At 35.7% G+C, this 22,864-nt stretch overlaps 1 protein-coding gene across 1 annotated transcript in view; it reads right to left on the bottom strand.

The window, feature by feature from the left end:
* The window catches only part of LOC116168646 (regulator of G-protein signaling loco), a 32,716-nt gene that overhangs the window by 6,248 nt on the left and 3,604 nt on the right, over positions 1-22,864 (bottom strand). Inside the window, exon 2 of the mRNA XM_031484585.1 lies at positions 18,825-20,133. Coding sequence (XP_031340445.1) covers positions 18,825-20,133 — 1,309 coding nt within the window. The remainder of the gene's footprint in view (positions 1-18,824; positions 20,134-22,864) is intronic.

Here is a 22,864-nt window from a genome sequence, read left to right as displayed (position 1 = left end):
AATAGTCTACCTGGCAAAAACGTTTCCTCGCCCTCAGTAAAAGGGGGTACTCGTACTCCACGGAAAGGTTGTAAATTGTGACTGATATCTCCTACGAATATAAGAGGATGCGGACCTTTAGGTTAGGTGGGTAAGTTATTAAAGCGATGAACGGCGGCGAATACAATCTCCGGTTTAATGGTTTCTTTTCTGCCCAGGAAAATCTCTATAGCGAATATGTGACAATTAAGTTTGCTCTCGAGTTTGCTAATATTGCTATTTACATGCAATCGATTTTGAAATTATGATCGGGCATTTTTTATGAAGTCTGATAGGAAACCAAGTAATTAAGTCTCAGATGGGAGTAATGTATCCCAGCATCTCGGAAAGAAAACGCTAAAGACGGCTATTACGGAGGTCATTTAGGTGCGTTTCTAAAGACATCTGACTCATGAGTGCAACCCTTGGGTTGAATTCATTTGGCGAATAGCCATAGAAGGACTATAACAAATCGAGGAGATGGAGTTACGCGATTATTCTAGATAAGATTAGAAATCGACAGATGCCGATGTTACATATCGATATCGGCGGTATGACCGATACCGATGTATCGGCCGCTAATGGCCGTTACATTCATATTGTAACGTAAATTTAATTATGTGATTTATTTATTTACAATTAATTAACAATATATTTATAACAATCTTGAAATAGATTAGGTAATTTATAGCAGTAATTATTACGTATCACTCACAATTTATAACATATAACACGATTGCATCGATGTTGGAACTCCTTGAAGCACAATTCGATTTACTTATATAACAATCGCCTATCTTTCTCGAAAGTTCTCAAACACTTCCGAATATTCTAACAATGTTCTCGAGCAAACGCGTCATATTTCCCAGTAAGATTGCGTCACATCCGCTTTGCTCTCTCTCTCTGCATGACTTTTGATGTCTTTGCAAATTTTATTTTTTTGTGAAATACTTCCACATAACACTTGAGCCATTTTAACAAATATTCTTTGACGGGAAGCTTAGGAGACGAAAATGCGCAAAGCAAAGCGTGATGCGAGAAAAAGCAGAAGAAAGATTCCAACGTCTGCGAATTGAAAATTTAAGGTCGTGATAAGACGTGCCGCCAAAGGGGACGCTCCGCTCTCAGGTCCCCAGTCGTTAAATGACAAACATGGAAAATATTTGACGCTGTGCCACGAAATTGAAATCTTCAAAAATTTTAATTTTTAAAAATAGCCAATACGCCGATATTTTATCGGTATCGAATTTCAGGCATAGTAACATCACAGATCGAAACATGTTCAAAAGAACTGAACCTGCCCAAATGCTATGTTATGCAATTCTGAAAAAAAGCTTCGATGGCAGAAGACTGTGTTGCGGTCACTAAGGCACAGTGAAATCATCTCTGGATAAGTCTCGGAGTGTCGCCACCTACTATAGCAAACATCAAATTATACAATCACATAGTTCTCCCTCTAGCCACTTAGGTAATGCACAAAGTCAAAAAACTGACTAAGTCTAGTGGGTTGGATTCTCCAGTACGACGAGGAGGGTTTCTGTTAAAGATAAAGTGCATTAAAGATGGAGCGTAAATCTAACCCTTCTTTCAAACTAATCCAATTCAAAATCAACTGAAATAGAACGATGCAATCCCACAATGCTCTTCTCTCCTCGAATTCCGCAAACTACGCCGATATGCTGCTGCTATGCTGGTTCTAATACAATTCCAAACCTCCTTCAGATTCGCAAAACCCAAACAAGCAGACTTACAGGTTGATATTACAGTATTACCACAAGAGGGACGTGATTACAGGCGCATCTGGTAGTTTGGCACTGTAAACTCTCATAATCCCGTAGACGTTGTAATATAGAAGGGATGTGCCCTCACATTCTTTGAGAAGGGTGCCTTGAACATCTAGTGGAATTAATTACTCTAATCTCTAAATTCAATTTATCTTATATGAAGAAGAACTGACCAAATATTTCTTTGGGCAAGTTTCATGATGTTGATAATACAATATTTAACCTCATGACATTAAAATATAGATCCAAACTAATAAAAATAGTAAAAAAAAGTTAAAATCCGCCAATAAATGACCGACAAATATATTACTTTAGTTTTCGTATTCAGTGCGCAACACAGTAGTAGTCTGTACAGCCTCGTGACGTCATTTGACCTAGTCAAGTGCCGCCGCTACGGTGGTAACGATACGGCGCACTAATAAGAATAACCAACCGAGACCAACCGTACACGTACTAATCCAACGAATAGGCATCATATGCGAATAGGTCAAGTGACGTCACACGCTGAAACGAAATTATTTTTCCAAGCGCAACTTTGTAACTTGTAACTTCTTCATTTGTGGAAGTATTTTAATGATTCTTTCGCATTTTTGTTTCATTTCACTTAAATTTTCATAATTAACTCCCAACAAAAAAAACCGGAAACTTCTCCATCATAGAACATTATAAATACAATACAATACAACGTAATCAACAATTGGGTAATAAGAAGTTTTCTAATTTTTTTCTCAAAAAGAGTAACACATAAAAAAAGAACTGACAATAAGATCTCTTTAATTCTGTAAAAGTTTCAAAAATTCCTACTCCAAAAGCACTCGTTTGTTTTGATAAAGCGTAATGGATTATAGGAGTACGTTCGCATGTATTAAATTCCGTTAACACCACTTAACTGTTGCTTTTTTTTCGAATTTTAACAATGCATCCTGTAGCTCTCTCCACTAGGCATTTGTTAATATGCAAAACAGTCATAAATATCGCAATTAAATTAATAGCTAATTGTACTCCCTTCTTGTAAAAGCCTTGAGAATTTCCGTTTTATGATCTCCCTAATCGGATGAAGGTGCATATGTGAATGCAAATATTAAATAAATATGTATTTTTCTTAAAATATGCACAATATTTAAATGTGGAATCATGTAAATTCCACTAAAGCGACATTCGTATATATACAGGATGGCACATTGGAAACAAAAAAAAGCTATTTTCTGACGATCGACCGTTTGACAGATGTTCATATTAGTTTGTTGCAATAAATATCTAAAACCTTTCCAAATTTAAAGGAATAATTGGATATAATGTTGATTTGTCGCCCACTTGAGGTACCCTATGGACACCGGATAAATAGCGCAAATAATTTGGAAACCAAAGTTCGATATTAAATTTAATACAGATAATAGGAGAAACTATTTGACAGTGACAGTACGCCTAATAGTTCAAAACAATTTGTGGACATTAGTAAAATTGCAGTCTAGACTAAATTATTCATTTACTGTTTAACCTACTTTAAAAGCACGGAAAAATTCATCGCAACGTATGTTTTCTAACAAACAGATTACGACACCCACAATACAGAAGGAAGTGAAAACGCCGAGCGTGTAAGTTTCAAAATTATTATAAAATCGTTTCATAAACTCACCGTAAAATCATTAACCTGCCGGAAAAATCACTAGAAATCAACCTTATTCAATTGGAGATTGTTTAAAAACTGTGAGCAGACATGATTGCTTCCCCTACTAATAATAGAGACGGAAGCGAACGTTTTAGAACCAAACCCGAATTAAGGGAGCGACTGCAATAACAATTCCGTTACATACTTGAACTGTTTTAATTAGAATTTACAATGCGGTGTTGACGAAACAAGTGCGTGCGTGCAATACCGAAAATTACTAACGTATCTATTGTTGAGGGGGAATTAATTACATTCAACAGGTGCCCCTTACCCACCGTTGTTTGTTATGCAAATTAATTTTATTTTTGTTTACCAGTGAAACAGTTGGTGGCGTTATTCGGCTAAATATACCTATTTACGTTTCGATAAGATGATGGCAAAAAATTAGGTTGATTTATTTGAAATTTTTCAGCTGTTTATAAAATTAGATTTTCCAACATACGGGACTGTTGTGTACAACGCGTGTTGTATTGGGCCAAAGCGAAGTTGTACTATATTTAGTTTCAATATCTCATTATCAAAGTGTCGGAACACCCTGTATTACTCGTATTCCACAGACTACTCGACCAAATTTGGCATTTGCCCTTCTATTGTATCAAATCAACAGATTTCATCTTCTATTTATGTAGGCTCTAATTTTTTTAATGCAAAAATAGACTTTGGCATATTTCTGAAACTGCGCTTTTATAAAGGTTTTTTGGGTGCTCATGCATCGGAGTGACCGTCATTATGAATTCTTTAACTTTTTTTAACACCATTTGGACCTATATCTAAACCTCGATCTAAACTTTGTTGAGAAAACGGCCAAACGCAATGCGTCTTTCGGTACGAAGAAAGATTCATTTATTTCCAGTTTCAGTTTACTACTTTAAACCACGCGGAAATAAGTTCCAGATTTGCTAATTGCTCAATAATACAATTCATGTATCGTTTGTGCAAAACGCATTTCTTCTATGGCCAAGAACTAAGCATTACACAATTCACAACCACGATCGACAAAATTCACGCAAGTCAGAAAACCCCTTATCTTTAATTATAAATAATATACTTTTCAATATGTCTAAGCACGTACAAAGCATGTTTAGCAGCAAATGGTGGACATTTGGACCAGCTGTTAGTTGTTAATTAAAATAAAATGTCCGTGGAGGCGAATTTCATAACACCTTGTATTCCTAAACATAAGGAAATTATGTGGGAATTATAAAAGAATGAAAAACAAAACCTAATTTTATTAGGGTAAGTCCTCGTATTTTGTATAGAGGAAACTGGGAATTTGGAAAAGACATAGCGAACAATTTGGGATTTGTAGATCAAGAGTAGGTAATTTAATTTCATAAAAATCACTGCACGTTCACGAAAAATACGCTAAAAATGTGGAATAATCGAGGGAATAATGGCGAAAGGGAAAACTTAGGTTCAGTCTTTCACACTTCCGCTAGTGGAGTTTTCTTACGAAAATCACGATCCACTCCACTAGTTGAAGAGTGATAAACTGAGCCTAAATTTTCCGTTTCCCTTACATATCATCCATCATAAACTGAATTCACTTTGTGGTTATACTAAAGATAGGGAGTAGATACACCTCTTATCGGGTTGCACTGTAGTTTTTGTGATTTTTACTGTTTCAATTATGCCTGACGAACAAATTGATGACTCTGCATTCTGATGTCTTTCAGGAGTTTCAAAAAGAAAACCTCTCAAAGTGAAAAAGTAACTACATCACCAGAAGCAGAAGAATACATTTGTGCAGTTGTGATAGGCTATGAACGGATGGGTTTCTGTTCATAATCTTCAACTCTTTTGAAGACCATCAGAAGATTCTCCAAGCGTTGAAGCGGGGATAGTGAACAGCAGTAGTTACGCCTTGTTTTAACAATCCTCAAAGTGCGGCATGAAATCACAATATAAAACAATTTCAAGCTTTCATCAAACGTTCCCTTTCATAAGTTGCGTCTGTGAATCGTAGAAAAGACAGCAGTCTACAATCTACATACCATGCAGATCGATGTGAATGAGTTTTTGTCTTACAAAAAACAGTTCGAAGTTGAGATGTTGATGATTGAGATAGTTGTTATCAGCGCAATTAAATTTACACATATACCGCTTCATAGCGAACATGAACAAAAATATGTCTGCCGATAACAAGAAACGTATTGGGGAAAGCGAGCGCGGTTGCCACGATTAGTTCGAATGTATCAAGCAACGCAACTCCGACACCGCAGCGGCGCCGCACGTCAAAAAATTGGAGGTGTGTACCCGGCTTAAGAGTTTCGTTCCGTTCCGTTAAAACCGAGCAGGTGACAAAAATGCAGGTTTACTATTCGTTTAAAAGGCACGCTAGTCGAAATCGTTACATTGAGAAAATAGCTTCCGTTTCAGAACTTTAACGGACGCGAGAGGCGGGAGAGCGAGTGGAAAACGGAAGGTTTTTGTTGAACTTAAGCTGCCACATACAAAGACCACTGTGTGAAAAAACTGATTCGCGGTCGAAAGGTTTAGCTGCGCTCCGAGAAATATCCGCTCGTATGTGTGACAATTTATGGTAGGAAAATGGAGAACCGGAACGTGAAATTAGTGAGTGAAATCTATGTGTGCGAATAAACGAATTAAGTACAGTAAATTCGAGGACAAAAAAACTTTTTAGCAGCTTGATTCGTAGCCAAGCCTTTTATTTACGAATGCCAAAATATACCCCAAGGAACATTTTCGAATCGGTGTCATGTAAAACTTGCGAAAATGGGGGGGATAAACACACGTGGTATTTACAAGACGCAAATGCAATTTTGCATAGAATTTGATAAGAACTTGATTCTTGCATTGTACAAGGTGTACAAATATAGATCCGCAAACGCTTCGTTACCAATCTATAGAGTGTTATAAAATTTCACTTTTAAAGCGAACTGTTAAAAGAGATTATCCAAATAAAGACCTAGTGCATTACATTTTTTAGTTTAGCACTGGCACACCGAAAGTTCAGGGATAGTAAATGAAACATGACCATCATACTTAGAAACACACTGTATAGCGTATATTTTGAATGTGTCAGGCGGCCTTTGAATGTTTATGTGTACAGAGCCCCTTCTCATTAATCATCCACCAAGAGGCTAAACGGCAATAAATTTTGCATGCTACTACCTGATAACCCAACAATTTACTAAGTTATTTTAAAAAATGCGCTGTAACTTGTTTTAGAATCCCATCATCTAAATTAGGATCACGAGTTGACCTCGAAGACGGAGCCTTATATAATTTTGCGGTTTGCAATTCATCGAATTAGTTAAAAGCCTTCTCTTAGAAATCCTCCGAAAATTTACTATCAAACACCAAAAAAAGTCAAAGAACTAAAAGTACGATAAAAGCAAGATAGTCTTACCTCGCCGCAGCTCTACGCCTTTCGATCAACGACTGTAATAGTTGAAGGGGTTGCCTCATCTCCATTCTAAATAGAACGGAAGCAAAGCCCTTAACAAATGCGGGCGATACAGAGTATATTCACCGCATAATTTCACAGCGTACAATTAAGAAATTAGAAAAAAGTACATCTTTGTTAATTACTGGCAACGAAAATGACGTATGAAGTACTTCAAGATAATTAGATGATTATTACTGAATGATTCTTCTTGTTTACATAATTTAAAACTCAATTTGTTCCCACTACCGTTTCCTATACCATTAATCTATCCAAAAAAAAACGCCTAGTTTTTTGACCTATCACTGCGACAAAATTGCGTATAAAGTTGTACTAAAATAGGTATGTACTTCATAATCGTACACGGTTAACACAACATGCATCTCAATGGGGCGTTATTTATTACATAAACCAGATCATTTCAAAATTCTTCTTCTTTCTTTAATGTCATTAATATACTTCATCAATCCGCAAAAAAACACAATCTCTCGTTGCACCACGGAACTGACACATTTCGACGTTTTCCTAACGAAACTACGATTTTTATGCCTCTTTCACGTAGTCACCGATTTACTTCTTGTCTCTTGAATCTCAAACTAATGAATTTAAACGCACCCGCATCTCCGAGTTATTTTTAAAAGCAAGGAATTGTTTAAATTCTTAGTGGAAGTAGGTGCTTTCCAAAGAAATAACTTCGAAGTCAATACCGTGGAAACTGTAGAGCGAGCTGTAGAGTGAATTTTTTTTTCACCCTTTCTATGTCTCTTGAAGGGATGCTATGGATTGTATGAAGCAGTAACACTTTCAATACCAACTAATCAACTAAAGTAGCATTACTAACCAATTGATATGTCTCGCCAAGACAATTCATTATGCCTTTGTGGGTACTTTCGTACGACAAAGCGCTTTCGAGACATTCGCTCGTAAAGTTTTGTTTGACACGCCCAATAGATATATTTCTTCTCTTCCAGATGTCCCAATCGTCTTTTATCAGTACCATCCTCCGACAATCTGTTCTCGAGATATAAGGAATTACTTATCGCCGATCACGATAAGGAGTCGAGGAGGAGGCTATGGTTGATAGAAATTAACTCCTTTTGTTGAGACCTTTCATTAGAGTGTGTACCATGAAGTATAAAGCCAGTGTCGCCCTCCATTTTTTTTTAATTCTTAAAAATGCACTAAAAATAATGGTCTATTTTAAAACCCACGGTGAACACCTTGAGCACTTTTATCCAACACCCTATATCTCTAAAAATATTTTGAAAGTTGTAAAGATTCATGGTACAATGGTACATGTTTAAAAAATCTCAATGTTCAACTTTAGGAACTTTATATCGATTATGATTGGGTACCCTGTATAGGTGTATCCTATGCAAGCAATTTCATTTTTTGCCTCATCTTTGCTATTTTCAGCGCCTTATGATCGATTTAAAAATGTCCGTAAATGACATATTTTCACATTACTTTTAGTAGGGCCAAGGTTTTTCAATTTCTCCCGCTCGAGCTTGCATACCTACTTACCAAATTATTACGAACTGATTTGCAATCTCAATGCAATCTACTAAGAATAAACCCTATTGCACACTGTGCAGATTCCGAGGCAGATTCATTAATCACATCCACGTACTGTAACTGATTGGCAGAACATTTACTGAAAATAAATGAATCAGTTTCGCAAATCCAGGAAGAAATAAAAACTATGCCAACATGCGAACGTTTACGGAATGTGTAGATTTAAATGCGTAACTCACTGCAGGCTAATTAAAATAAGTGAGCTGTGATTGGCAGATATTACTTTTAAATACCGGATGTTCGTAATTAAGTACCATCACGTAGATGAAGTGCATTATGTTTTAAAATGAATTGCTCCTTTTAACAATTTTATAGCTCTAATATTATTGCATTTGGAGAGCCGAGCAGTCCAGACAACGTCCTTGGCTCGCGTTTGACAAGATCTTTGATCGACCAAAGTAATTTGGGTGCCTACAACGCCAAGTCCAGCACGGCCTGCACAAACAATTGAAGGAATATTTGGAAATAATGGAAGGGGGCTAACATCAAAATTGGCTGATGTTCTCGTAGAAATGTGCCATTTGAAATGCTGCAGTCATTAATTTTTTGTGGCAGTAGATGGAGACGATAACTTGAAGGTTTGCAGAAAGAAATTCGTCATTCTAGTTCATCAAGTCTTATTCATTGTGCTACTAATACAATGACAATATATTTTACCTTCAATTTTCGTCTTAATAGAACAAACCGATGATGGCATGGCGCATTCAAATTTATTGGTTACCATTTATCATCTCATAACGTTCTATTGTACATATACTTTTCGGTCGTAAATAACAATTGCAAGACAGAACAAAGCCATTCTTGAAAACGAAGAACAGAAGAAAAGTGCGGATGTGACACTATTTCCGGTAATGCAACTAAAAAACCGCAATGTGTGCTACATTTTGTAGTAGATACTCGGATATTGTTTAACTGGCACCATAATAGATACCGAATTATTGCCAAATCGTATATTTCAATAAGCGCCCGTGCCGGATTGGGGAATTTTGTGTGGACCTAGAAATGAATGAACGATTTAAGAAATCAGACTATCATTTTATCAGCAAAGGTGCATAAGCCTATAGTTTGGACATTTTTAAAACCACTGACTACCGACTTAAAAAGAAATTGCCTGAAAGCCCTCCAGTATATTCCGAATGGTAGAACTGAGCGTACTGAGACTCTGCATTTTTTGACAAAGAACATTACCTCCCCATTTTAATTGTATCATTGTATGAAACATCGGAACGTAGCACTACGATTGGTTTGAGTTGCGTATTGTCAAAACAAAATTCAACCGGACCAAGTACAATATTCATGGAAATCATAATCGATCATGGTCTTATACAAAAAGGATCTTCCTCGCCCTTCGGTAGCTTAACGATATCCACAATTATTTTCTCAATCAATTGTCTCTGCGATAGTTTCCGATCTCGGTCATGCTAAACATCTTTTAAAAAATGCAAGATAGAAAAAAACTGTCAGTTTTAAATATTTTTACGTAGAATCCAGTGGCGTAAAAAAAACGTTTGGACCACCCTTTCTGATATTTGATCCAAAGTTGGTATGTTTTAAATGCAGCAGCCTGTATAGGTATACCCCTCCGGGTATACCTTAACATCATTTTTTCGAATTTGCTTTCTTGATTACATTGATGTAAGTATCACATCCTATATTTTTTAATATAATTAATTATATCATATTTTTCAAAATGTTGTTTCTATAGTTCTACAGCCATTTTTATTGAATGGTATCAGTGGCCTTAGTTACCATGGATACAATAATCAAATCAAAATTTCCAAGTATCCATGGGTTACTATTTAAAAACAGTAAAAAAAATAAGGTTTTCATCAAAGTAACGGGCGATCAAAAATGAGTTGCTGTCGAGTCGCCTTTGGAAGTTCAAGTTAAATACGATTTCTCATGTAAACAAAAGTTCCAAAGGTGACTCGATAGCAACTCATTTTTGATCGCACAGTACTCATGGCGAGACGAAATTTAGGCGGCGGATTGATAAAAGTTCGAATCAAAACATTTGTGCCACGCTATGATAAGTGCCTCAATTTAAATGGCGCTTGTCTTGATAAATAGCCCAAGAGTGTAGCCCCTAAATGTATATTGGATTTTCTTTACAAGTTTAAAATTTTTTATTTCAAAACGTCTACTTTCTGGACAACCCTCGTATATACCCTTTTTTTTCAATCGCGCAGGCAAGTTTTGAATTAAGGCAGCCGAATTCAATCAACTTTCCTGTACAGACCAATAATATCGAGAATAATATGCTAAAATCAATGATAAGCAACTCATGGTGGCGGGATCAGAAGCCAATTCCCCTCCTGGACCAGACGTTCATTTGCTGGTCGACACATTAAAGCACTCAATTATCTACCATCACAAAGAATTCTCTTTTTATTGATCTAATAATTTTAAAGCGTAATCTATACCTACTGTGGTTTTCAATGTGTTTTCCTGTACGTTATGCGGTCAAAATCTGAATGCGGATCTCTGTATACTCCAATAATTAGAAACTAAAATTTTGACTGTATCGGGATTTCTCACAAGGTTACCAATAGTATACGTCGAGGTATACGTGCTATCATACGCGTATTTGTCTACTTAGCATTTTCGATAAATGTGCAAATTTCGAAATATTTCAGTATCATTGGTGTGCGGCATGTGAAGAATTTAAAGTTGATGTGGTTATGTAAATTTCAATCGACGTCGACTGATGTGCAAATGAATATCGCCATACTGTATACACTGCCTACACAACTTTCTTAGTAAAAAACATTTTCAAAAACATACGGTTTGATCACTTTTTTTACAAATAGGAAAATGATGTCATTAATAATTCTTTAACGCATGGAGACTATTACAGTTAAAAACCACATTCGCCGCTTAAAGAGAATATACACACACACATTCGCTTTGTTTTTACAGCAAGGTTTAATGCGAATGAACTCGCAAAATAATAAATGCGTTCAAATTAAAATTAGAGTGTTTGTTGTTCTTTGTTTCTTCCGGTTCTGGTTGAATAGAAGAGGGTTCTAATCTAATGAAAATTAAAGCAGCAGATCAAGGGAAATTTATTCAGGATATTTGAACAGGTACAGATTAAGTTTTCCTTTTTTTACCTATTTAGTATCACATTCCAATTTCTATATTTTTAATTCGTCTCTTGTACAAAAAATGTTTATAAAAACGGCGCATTCCTTCCAATCCAAGAGTTCAACATATCTAGAATAACGTGTAAACAATCCATTCTTAATTTTGAATTCTCCCTCATATTGTCGAAACGGCAGAACTAGCAACACACATGTCAAAATTTCACCACGAGAAACAAAACGGTGCGCGCAACCTTTCTTTGGCTGGAAATTTAAAATGGAATCATCTCGCCACCCTTCCACTCAGATGTGATAAATTCTGGACGAACACTCTTAAGTAGGTACCTACTATTCTCACCGGGAGAGAATTACGATACGTCATTGTTTAAAAAACGTATCGTTTAATAGGAAAAATCGAGGGAAAAACATAGTCAAATTACTTCTGTAATAACAATACTACTTTGATTAGAAAATATACTCCGAGATGGCGATGAGGAGCCAGCTGTCATTTATGTTGAAGGTGCAAACTGTCAAACAAATGTATAGATGAACTATTTTAATCAAATGAGAGAAACGTATTGTTTATTCCTTTATGCTTTTTCTCTATCTACCACACTATCTCATTCAATACTCATTTCGTTCCCTTCAAATGCACTTCCGAGCGAGCTTCCGAGTGTTCAGTCTTTGGCTGCTATGCGGTCATTTCGTCTTTATTTGCACCTTTTATATCTTCGGGCGATCAAAAATGAGTTGCTGTCGAGTCGCCTTTGGAAGTTCATTGTTAAGTACAATTTCTCATGTAAACAAAAATTCCAAAGGTGACTCAACAACAACTCATTTTTGATCGCATGGTATATGTTTATTGACCGAGGTACTTTAACATAGGTACTTTATTCGTTCTTCACACTGTATATTGTCATATAGATTTTTCTTGATATTAAATATTATCCTTTGCGCGTTATACATGTAACATTCTTTGGAACATCTGTTGACATATTTTTTCACATTTCAGATCAGCCATTTTCATGTTTCCCGAATTCTGACGATCTAACCCCGAGTCTAACCCACTAGACTGCTGGTCGACGAAATCTTGGAACTGGGCATCTTATGTGGAAGCGGAATATTTGGGCGAGGCGATGCGACGCAGCGATCGAAACCAAGCTTATGTCCATGATTGCGAAGGTTTCTAATTTAGTAAAATTGCGCGAGGTGAGGCGGCGCAACTGCCGACTTCGAGCTTATATCCCATCCAGCAGCGAAATATTTGGAGACGAGGTGAAGAAACGCAGCGGCCGAAACTGAAATTATGTCCATCCAAAGCTCGATCCAAAGTGTCAACTCCAGTAATAAGCGTTTGCGTTTTGGTACCGAATCAGGATTTCACAAGATGTTCAATTCTTGGAAAACCTCGGGTCTCCATCTTTTGATTCCAAAAGTTTACGGTAATATACACGGTGGATAATAATAAGAGGTGTATGAATTTATTTAGTATAAGCACAAAGTGAATCCAGTTTATAGTGGATGTCATGTAAAATAGACGGGAAGAAACAGGAAACTTGGGTTTTTATTTTATTAAACCAGAAAACTCTCGAGGGTCCCCAGTTTCATCGCATACAAACGTTCATTCCTATTTATACCGAAGATACACTACAGAGGACTTTGTTTTTCCGCAATATCTTTGAATGCGTTTTCTCCGGCGTCCACATGTGGTTTTCACGAGGGTTTTCATCCCATTCATAAAATCACTCGTAAAATCATAAACGTTGTAAAAATGACAGGAGATATAAACATATAACGAAGCACTATTTTCCGCTGTGAAATCACGGCGGCTAAAATACGACGTTAGAAATCAAAGCATTTACTTTTACCTTCTCTTTGTAAAGAACTACATAGGTCCAGAAGCTACAGTTTCTGGAACTGTAGCTTCTGGACCTATGTAGTTCTTTACAAAGAGAAGGTAAAAGTAATTGCTTTGATTTCTAACGTCGTATTTTAGCCGCCGATAAAGAAATCCAGATGCTGTAACTAATTTGCAGTTTGTAACCGTTTCCGTAGGGATATTTAAATTATTGTTGCAGTATCCAAAAGCTCCCTTCGATTGGTGGAAGAGGAAAACTAAATATTATATCATTTCAGATCCGTTAATTAATTAATAACCGATTTTATGTTAGTTTTCCAAAGTTATGCGAAAAAGAACATTAAAACTGCAAGGTCGTGAAGTTATTATCGCAGACCTTTTGCGATTGACCCGACATTGCATGTAACAATGCGCATTACTGGACTACCGAATTTTGGAATTTTAATCCGGTCAATTAAGTTAGTATAAATACCGGTAGCTAATCAGATGTGTTGCAGCAAACCCCGACTGATTAGACTTGATAAAATGATGCGCGCTTAATTAACATAAATTTCAAGATTAGTCTCAGATTTTTAGAAAATCAGGGAGTGCTAATTAATTAAAGAAGCTTTAATTGTTGGACGTTATCACCTGAGTAGTGAGTACGACGCCGGCGGAAATTTCCGATGTTCCCTTTCCGAATTTTGAGAATTCTATCGAGTTACCTACTCAATTAGGGTAGGCACTTAAGTACTAGTACATTTGTGCGTCTCTGATATTGATTGCATTGCATCTCTCAGTCTTGAGACAGGGGATACACCTATAGGAAAAGAGACGGAATAGAGTTACCTAGATTTAAAATCGGTTACTAGCTATTTTTATATTATTCACCATTGAAAAATCGCAAAATTGAGTGAATATTATTTGCTTCTTCAGCGAGCGCTGTGTACATAAATCTGGTAAATATTGAATTTGGGTTTTTTCCTGGGAAGTAAATAAGTACCGGCCTTGAGCGATACCGCACATTTCCTTTAATTTTTTTCGATATTTTGTACATTTTTTCAGACTTAGCTCGACAGTTTTAATTGTAATTACAAACTATTGCCCGCAATGAACGGTATCTTATAATAAGGTGATACCAGTCTCACGGAATTGAAGAATAATAAACAGGAAATAAAGCGAATGTGGGAAAATTCGAACCGTCTCGTTCAATATAATTAAATTAGAGCGTTGTTCCTACTAAACCAAATGAGAATTGCAATGTAACTAATTATTACTTTATACAACTTTCCAAGGAATGTGAAATAGTTAGTCAGTAATTAATGTAAAAACTTACATGCATATTTCCATATCCTCGGTGAAAATATTTGCAAATTCCCTCGCAAAAATGAAATTCGAAAACCAACATTAAACCAAACGACACAGTTCCCCTATACTCGCGTAATGTCTACCAATAAAAAAAACCATTCACAAACTCACGTTCACATACCCATTAAATGTGTTTATTCTTCCGACATACAAAGCGTACTATTAATAATTAAAGTTTACTTGGTAATGCTGATTCAGTCTTACTCAATGGGAAGAGTAGGGATTAGGAATGGTCTACGTTTGGCGCGGTATAAATATTCAAATATTTATTTGAGTGTCTTTCATTTCAAGAGCGTATTTATAAAAAGAACGAAGGAGCGTTTAATTTATTACAAGATTTTTGTAGTCAAAAAGATATACATAAATCAGTCGCTATCGAAAACTAAAAAAAATTGATCGGAATGCGAGATTGCGACGATGCTCCCAAAGTGAAGGTTGTTCCGTATGGTTTCTTAATATTGCTGTTCTCATCCGATCTAATGTTACAAAATACGAAACATCGCGTTGTAAATGTGCTAGCAGCGTATTCCCACAAAACCGTATTATTTATTGCTGACATCATGCTCACTTTTAATAACAATTTTAAACGAATTCTAAAAAAAACTAAAACAAGAAAGGAGGGCAAACTAGAAAGAGTAGATGATCATACAATTTAGATTACATCCGAAAGTGATTCCGGTGTGATAAAAAAGAAAGCGAAGAAATAAGACCAATAATACATGATAGTTCAAAATAGGACAACTACGATAAAAAATGGCGTAATTCAACACAACAAATAGATACCTGTGTGAGGGACCTTGGGCACCGATTTTCATTTACAAGGAACCCAACGCTTAATAGACCCCTCACTGAAAGAGGCGGTAGCTAGCTAGTGCGCATCAATAGAGCGAGGAACGATCTGATTAAGTTTTGAGGTTTTTCTTGAAACCATCAAAATAACTAGTTTTGGGTGTTTCACACTGTAGATTTACCACGACAAAGATATTGTTGGGGGAAGTTCTCGAAATTTTTGTGGAGGTCTTAGTTCCTTGAAGTTATATGGAAAATTGATATCTTCTGAGAAGATGAATTGAGCTCTCCGAGGATCTCGCTGTTCGTTTTGTCGATTTAGATATACAGGTCACAGATAATTGACGACAATAATTTGCTTCACAATCTGGAGGCTCTTGTCCATACGTTCACCTGTTTTTTAACACAATGCTATACAATCTACAACATACGAGCACTCAACGATACAAGTGCATAAAAGAGAAAAATAAGTTGGCCCATCGAAAAGGTACTGTTTTAGATGTTATGTGAAAATTACCTCTATGTACTTGGCACGAGACTTGGCAGTATTGAATTATCTCGGGTTCTATAGACCCTGGGTGCGAACTTTGAGGAGGTAACATTTTTTTGAAATATGCCAAATGAATTGGTGTTAAAAATAAAGTTTTTTTCACAAAATGTGGTAAATGATTCTCAAGAAGGATCAAGTACAGAGAAGTCAACGATTGCGCGGAGTAACTTCAATTTATAATGTCTTGAATTTACTCGTGAATTTAAGATTTTTAGATAGAACGCTTTTGAATTATCATAATCTAGTTCTCCACATTTTAAAAATGTACGACTTTTTTTATTATATAGTTTAATTAATATACTACGATGGACTTGTGGTTTTAAAAATAATTTGACTTATAAGAAAAAATGGCATTTGCAAGCGTGTCAAAATTAAAATTACTACTTAATTCCAGGCTCTTATCTTATATCCTGGGTAAAATATTACATTACATTACCCTCGACATTACCTATATATTTTTCCGTCATCTTTTAGCTCCCCCAAAAACCAAAAACCCTAAAATTTGAAGAATACACTATTTTTGTAACAAAAAAAAACCACTTACAGGTTTCAAGTCTTTTAATCATATTTTCCCGATCCATAGAAAAAAATCGAAAGGGGTAAAGTCAGCTTTGAGGCTATGCAACAAAACCTCCACGGCCAATCCATCTTTGAGAATAGTGCTGATTTAAATATCCTCAAGCTTCACGATAAAAGTGCACAGATCACTATCTTGTTGAAGTCACATATAGTTTTACGTTTGTTAAAGGTTACTGGAGAAACTTGACAGTAAAAATTTAATTTAATATAATTTAACTGAGTTTCATTTTTTTTGCATAGCCACCTCGGTGTTATGAACATTATAACTTATTTAAGGTTGGTCTTTAAAAACCAGGAAAACCAAAATATTTTGAAAACTATCAGAGATAGGTATAGGACATTAATACAAAAAGTTTTTGGAGGAGCTAAAAGAAAAATATACAGAGTGTTACATCTAAAAAAAATAAGATTTTTAATATGTTTTGTAACTTTGGACCTACAAAGAAAACACCATGTAAATTTATTTTTAATTGTTTCATAGTAGATGTAATATTTATTTGACTTTTACTTTACTGTAGTTAATGTCTTGGACAGACGCACAGAGAAAGTAGCTGCAATGGCGCGCATTAAATTTCGTTGGAAAATGCGCTGAAAATTATAAGGTACAAAGGGAAATTCTGGAGGAAATTGTTGGCAATGATTTGCACAATCGCGCAACACAACTCACGCACACGCTCTGTGTTCTGTTGAAGTTGTTGTTGTGCCATAATGTGTTTGCTCATTAACTCCGACAATACAAAGCGTGTGTGGCCGTGGATTGTGTTGCGTCGGCCGCGTGCGTCTCAATCTGTGCTTCACGTGATTCGCAATTTATTTGTTGAAATTTGGTTTATTCCCTGGAATAATTACCAATATTCCGCAGTATAGAAATGTCCAAAAATATATTATATTATAAGTTAAGGTTCTGACAGCCAACAAAACCACGAATTAATTGTATTTAACCTTTTTACCGGTTACCGTTTAATTTAGATCCGTAAACACAAGAAAGGTGATGATGGCACATTTTGCGATTGCGCGGCTAACGATTCTTTTATTATACGGCTTTTGGTTCAAACTTTTAATTAACAATGAAATTTTACGCGATCTCAAAAAATGGCGTACATAACTCACATGATTCGCCTGGCCAAGAATTTCGTGTTACACGAACTACAAATTACGTTACTCGAAGAGTGGGCTTAGAATGCCATTCTCCCACCCAATTTTTACTCATGTACTCGCCGAGCTCCAACGATGCCAACGAAACGTTCACTCTCGTTTTTATACATGCGATGGTATTAAACATCGTCCCTCATTCCCGGTCACGACGATTTTTAGAACCAGCAGCGTTTCGACTCGTTTGAAGACTCCGAGGAAACTCATTTCTCATCCTAACGCAAACGCGCTTTATTTTCTCGGATATTAGCTCCGTTCTCTTTCCTTCTACACGTATAAAATTTCCCTCGAAATTTCCTATACTGGCAAATTTGCAAATTTAATAAAAAATCTTTGAATCCTAAACCGACCACCTGTTACAATACTCATTATGGAAGATACAACTAAAACAGCCATCCTGAATTCTGCTAAATTCAAGTAATGAATAACGAAACGATTGTTGTACTTTATGTCGAATTAAATAAACTTTTGATTATGATCAAGACTTTACGTCTGTTACATTATCTTAAAAAATGAAATATTTTGGTCGAAAATGAAAGAAATATAAACTTTTGTAGTTATTTCAGATTTGATTTCCTTCAGTATTATTTCCCATTACCTACCTTCGTGGTTTCTTGTGGAAGTCTAAACCTGTCACTACTTTGTGTAATTGTTTTGTCGAGTGTTTTGTATTTGATGGTTTTTATAATGCTAGTTACTTACATTCGTTTTTTTGCAAGAGAAAGCGAATAGAGTGCATTATAAGCGCTAGGTGATTTTAATAGATTCTATGCTGTAGCAAAATATTAAGCTCATAAGAAAAGAGTGTTTATTAAAATCGAGGTGATTTGTAGTCACATAAATCTTTGGCCTAATTCACTCTGGCAGTTAATTAGTAATACCTATGTATAGACTAATCTATAAAAATGATTTAAAGCAATAAATATTTATCACTTTTAAATAGACTATAATCCTTGACCTATACTTTGTTTTTATTTTTGTAATAAAGCGCCCGTCGCAGAGGCAACTCACCAAAAATCCAGATTCCTGTCCCCGTCTCAATCGTACATCCGGTTCACTCTGTGCAATGCCGCATTTAGTAGAACTTTGATCTACCAAACTGCACAAATCTTGTAAACTGCCGTATCCGCACTTTTCCATGCTATCCAAAGAGTTGAGTTCCTCACAACTATAATTCGGTTTCGATATCCCATAGACTTTCGGGCTTAGTTTATAGTTCATCAGTGAGCTTTCGTAATTTTCAATTACTAAGTTATCATAGCTGCCAACCATTTTCAATTTGCGTTTTGTCGACTTTTTATCCAAATACTTAGCGCTCGGAGTTTTAAAAACCGCTTTTAAGTTATCTAACTCTAAACTTTTGGTGCTATGGACTGACACTGTTTCTACAGAGCTAGCGTCTTCCGGAAAAGAGTTGATTGAAGCGGTTTCATACGATTTTTGACATGATGGCACATCTATGGGACACTCACGGAAAACCTGTCCGGTGTCGATGTCGCCATTTCGACAACACTCCTCATAGTTCGATTGCAACTTCTTAGGATCCGGCATTGCACGAACAGTGAGTCGACTTTTGTAATGGTCCATCTCGTTACTTTTTGATATGTTGTCAATTTTAGGCACACAATTTTTAGTACACTCTTGATATGCGCGAATATTATTTAGATTACTCGAATTGTTCTCTTTGTCCTCCAAACAAACACCCTTTGTGCATTTAAAATCGTCGTTTTTGCATCTAATATTATTTAAGTTGGAACATGCAGCATATCCTGACATGTCACTGTCACCTTCCAGGGGTTTATCTATACCATCCAGTAGAAGGCTGGAGGCGTCAATCCCAGATGGCCGCACACAAGTTGAAGTGACGATAGGTAGATGTTTTTGAGTCGGAAATTCGACGACTAATATTCTATCACTTATATTACCACAGTCATCACGAAATCCTATACCAGAATCTGAGTTACTCGAGGCGCTCGGTTGTGGAGAATTTGCCAAGATTGGTAACAAATCGTCATTTCTTCCATTCGCTCTATTAGTGGAGTCTTGTAGTTTATACATATTTTGCACTAAACTGACAATATAACAAGCATTCTTAGGGAACTCCAAACAATTTCCCATGACTAAATCTGGGGTACAGATTATATTGAAGTGTTCGGCTTTCTCTAAATGAATGTTATGCTCGACCATTTTAGGATCGGTCATAAAAACATGACAGCTGTTCGAAATTTCTAGTTCCAATTTATCCTCGTTCTTGTTATTGCACGGTTTTTCAAATGAATTAGAATCCCACTTGTCATCCACGTTGGAGTATTGATTATTTCTGTAAAAAAAACAAATATTTTATAAGTCAATGACTTAGTACACAAAATATATAATACAATCCGAGATACAATCATATTATCATTCAATCGATATTGATTTTTTTTTGAAGATATGGATGTATCTAGGCCATATTTTTTATGATGTAAATTTTACTACTACATTCGACGTATTGGTTTTTGCAACATTTAAAAAGTTGACGTTTGGCCTGATTACAGAGAACTAAACTTTCCATGGAGAACCACAAAAGAAATCCAAACTACCAAGAAGTCAGAAGACTTAGCACTCCCACTAAATTTTAACTTTAGTCATATTAAAATCTAGTTTTGACCAACATTAAGAAACCACAGTGTCATCAGAAATGCAGTGAAGACGGACAAAAATTTAACATTTAACGTTTTCGTTTCATAATTCTAATTAAAACCCAACTTCGAAACTGACCGCTGTTGCATTCTTGAAGTAATTTTTTACCTCAGGAATCTTGCACAACTCGTAGGTGTACCTGGACATATAGGGCATTGCGCTAATACAGAACGTGACATGAGTAAACAAATTCCCGCAATTCCGAATGCAACTTGGTGAGATACCAAAATATACTTTAAAATAGGGCATTCTGCGTAGTTTGGTTTAATATTTTCCTCGATGTTTTCATTATGGAATCTCCAAAAAAATGTTTTACAAAGAAAAATACCCCAAAAACGGCCAAATCTCGTTAATGTTTAAGTGGGCGATTTTTTTTTTCAGCTACTTACAGTAATGTTGGATCACCTGGTATGTGTAATTTCAATTACATATTTTTAACGTTAAATCTTGGTTGAAATTTGGGATTAAGCACAATCTTGATCATACTAGTTGAATTCCGAGGGGTTAATCGGTTTGGTATTCTTAATCGGTTTGGTATTCTTAATCGGTGTGGTATTCTTTCGTACACATGACTGGTAGACACTGGTATTCCTGTGGTAGTCTATGGTATTCCTGTGGTAGTCTGTGGTAGTCACTGGTATTCCGAAGGTAATCAGTAGTATTCTCTGGCATTCCCGTGGTAGTCAATGGTAATCTCTGGTATTCCGATAGTAGTCAGTGGTAATCGCTGGTTTTCTGGTGGTAATCTTTGGTATTCCTATGAGCATTTACTAACTTTTTTTATTTTCCATTTTGCTTGTAGGTAGGTATTTCCGGCATAAACTGTGGTATTTATGATTTTGTCTATCAAATCGCATACTTAAATTAATTGAATTGATTGTTGCAGCGCTGGTGATTGAAGGTGACGATTCTGTTTTAAAGATGGTAGCGATTCAATCAGTAATAATGATTTGTCTTGTGTGTTTAAAAACAGGCCAAGGTCGAGGCCAAGGTTTCCATGATAATCACATATATCTTAGATCTGGATCTAGACCCTTTTTAGAAGATGATCTTGTATCTAGATCTAGATTATATTATAATAGATTTTCCACTAGTAGATCCAAAGATCAATTTTAATTTATTTATGTTATAAATGTTTTTAACATTGGCGGAGTAAATCGTTTCTATGTTTAAAGAATTCAAGTTCCATTCAAGTTTTAGGGATTTACCAGCCTTTTAAGAGTAGACAGGTTTAAGCAGAAAGTCAATAGTCATTAGCATAACGGGTAGTTTAGCTTAGAGGGTAGTATCGGTAATTATTTACAGTTCAGGGTGAGTCAACGATTGCGCGGAGGCATTAAGCCTTGAAGATTATTCGATAGAATACTTTTGCATTATGATATGGTTGAATATTCTCCACATTTTAAAAATATTTTGAATTATACAGGGTGCACCCACAAAGTAGGGCGCCCAAATAGTACATTTTTTTTAATAGAATCCTCTGAATTTTTGAATTCTACGTGTAATTGTACGCCTTTTTTATTATATGGTTAATATCCGAAAAGCTAGTAGTCTTAAAGATAATTCGATTTTTAAGAAAAATTGGGCATTTGCAAGCGTCAGTATATTGTCAAAATTATTACTTAAATTTTGATTCCAGGTTTTATATCTTATCTTGTGTTAAGTAAAAGTCAAATAAATACATCTACTATGAAACATTAAAAATACAACTTACAGGGTGTTTTTTTGGTAAGTCCAAAGTTGCAAAACTTCATATTAAAAAATCTCACTTTTTTTAATGGAACACCCTGTATATTTTTATGTCATCATTTAGCTCCTCCAAAAACCTTAAACTTTGGATAATAATGTCCTATACCTATCTCTGATAGTTTTCGAAATATCGTGGTTTTCCTGGGTTTTATATTCTAATCTTAAGTAAGTTATATGTAATTTACACAATAGTGAGGTGGACATGCAAAAAAGGCAATTTTTATCTATCTCGTCAAAAAAAAATGCATTCAAATACAGGGGATTCTATTTAAAAAAATGTACCATTTGGGCGCCCTACTTTGTGGGTGCACCCTGTATAATTCCAAATATTTTTCAAATGTGGAGAATATTCAACCATGTCATAATGCAAAAGTATTCTATCGAAAAATCTTATCTTCAAAGCATTAAGTTACTCCGCGCAATCGTTGACTCACCCCTCGATTCACCCTGTACAACTGATTCATGGGCATGCCGCCGCCGGTTTACCCGAATTATCCGAAAAACACGTTATTGTTATGTAGGTACGCACACCACTTTGCCTTAAGTAGTAATTCAGATTTAGGCGGTTATTATAATTTTCAAAGAAGGACTTTTTCACAAGAGTTTCTTTAGTACCAGAG

Source organism: Photinus pyralis, unplaced genomic scaffold (genome assembly GCF_008802855.1).
Source record: "Photinus pyralis isolate 1611_PpyrPB1 unplaced genomic scaffold, Ppyr1.3 Ppyr1.4_LG1, whole genome shotgun sequence".
Taxonomy (NCBI): Eukaryota; Metazoa; Arthropoda; class Insecta; order Coleoptera; family Lampyridae; genus Photinus; species Photinus pyralis.
Note: the sequence above shows the minus strand (reverse complement) of the source record. Positions and strands in the feature narration are given on the sequence as shown.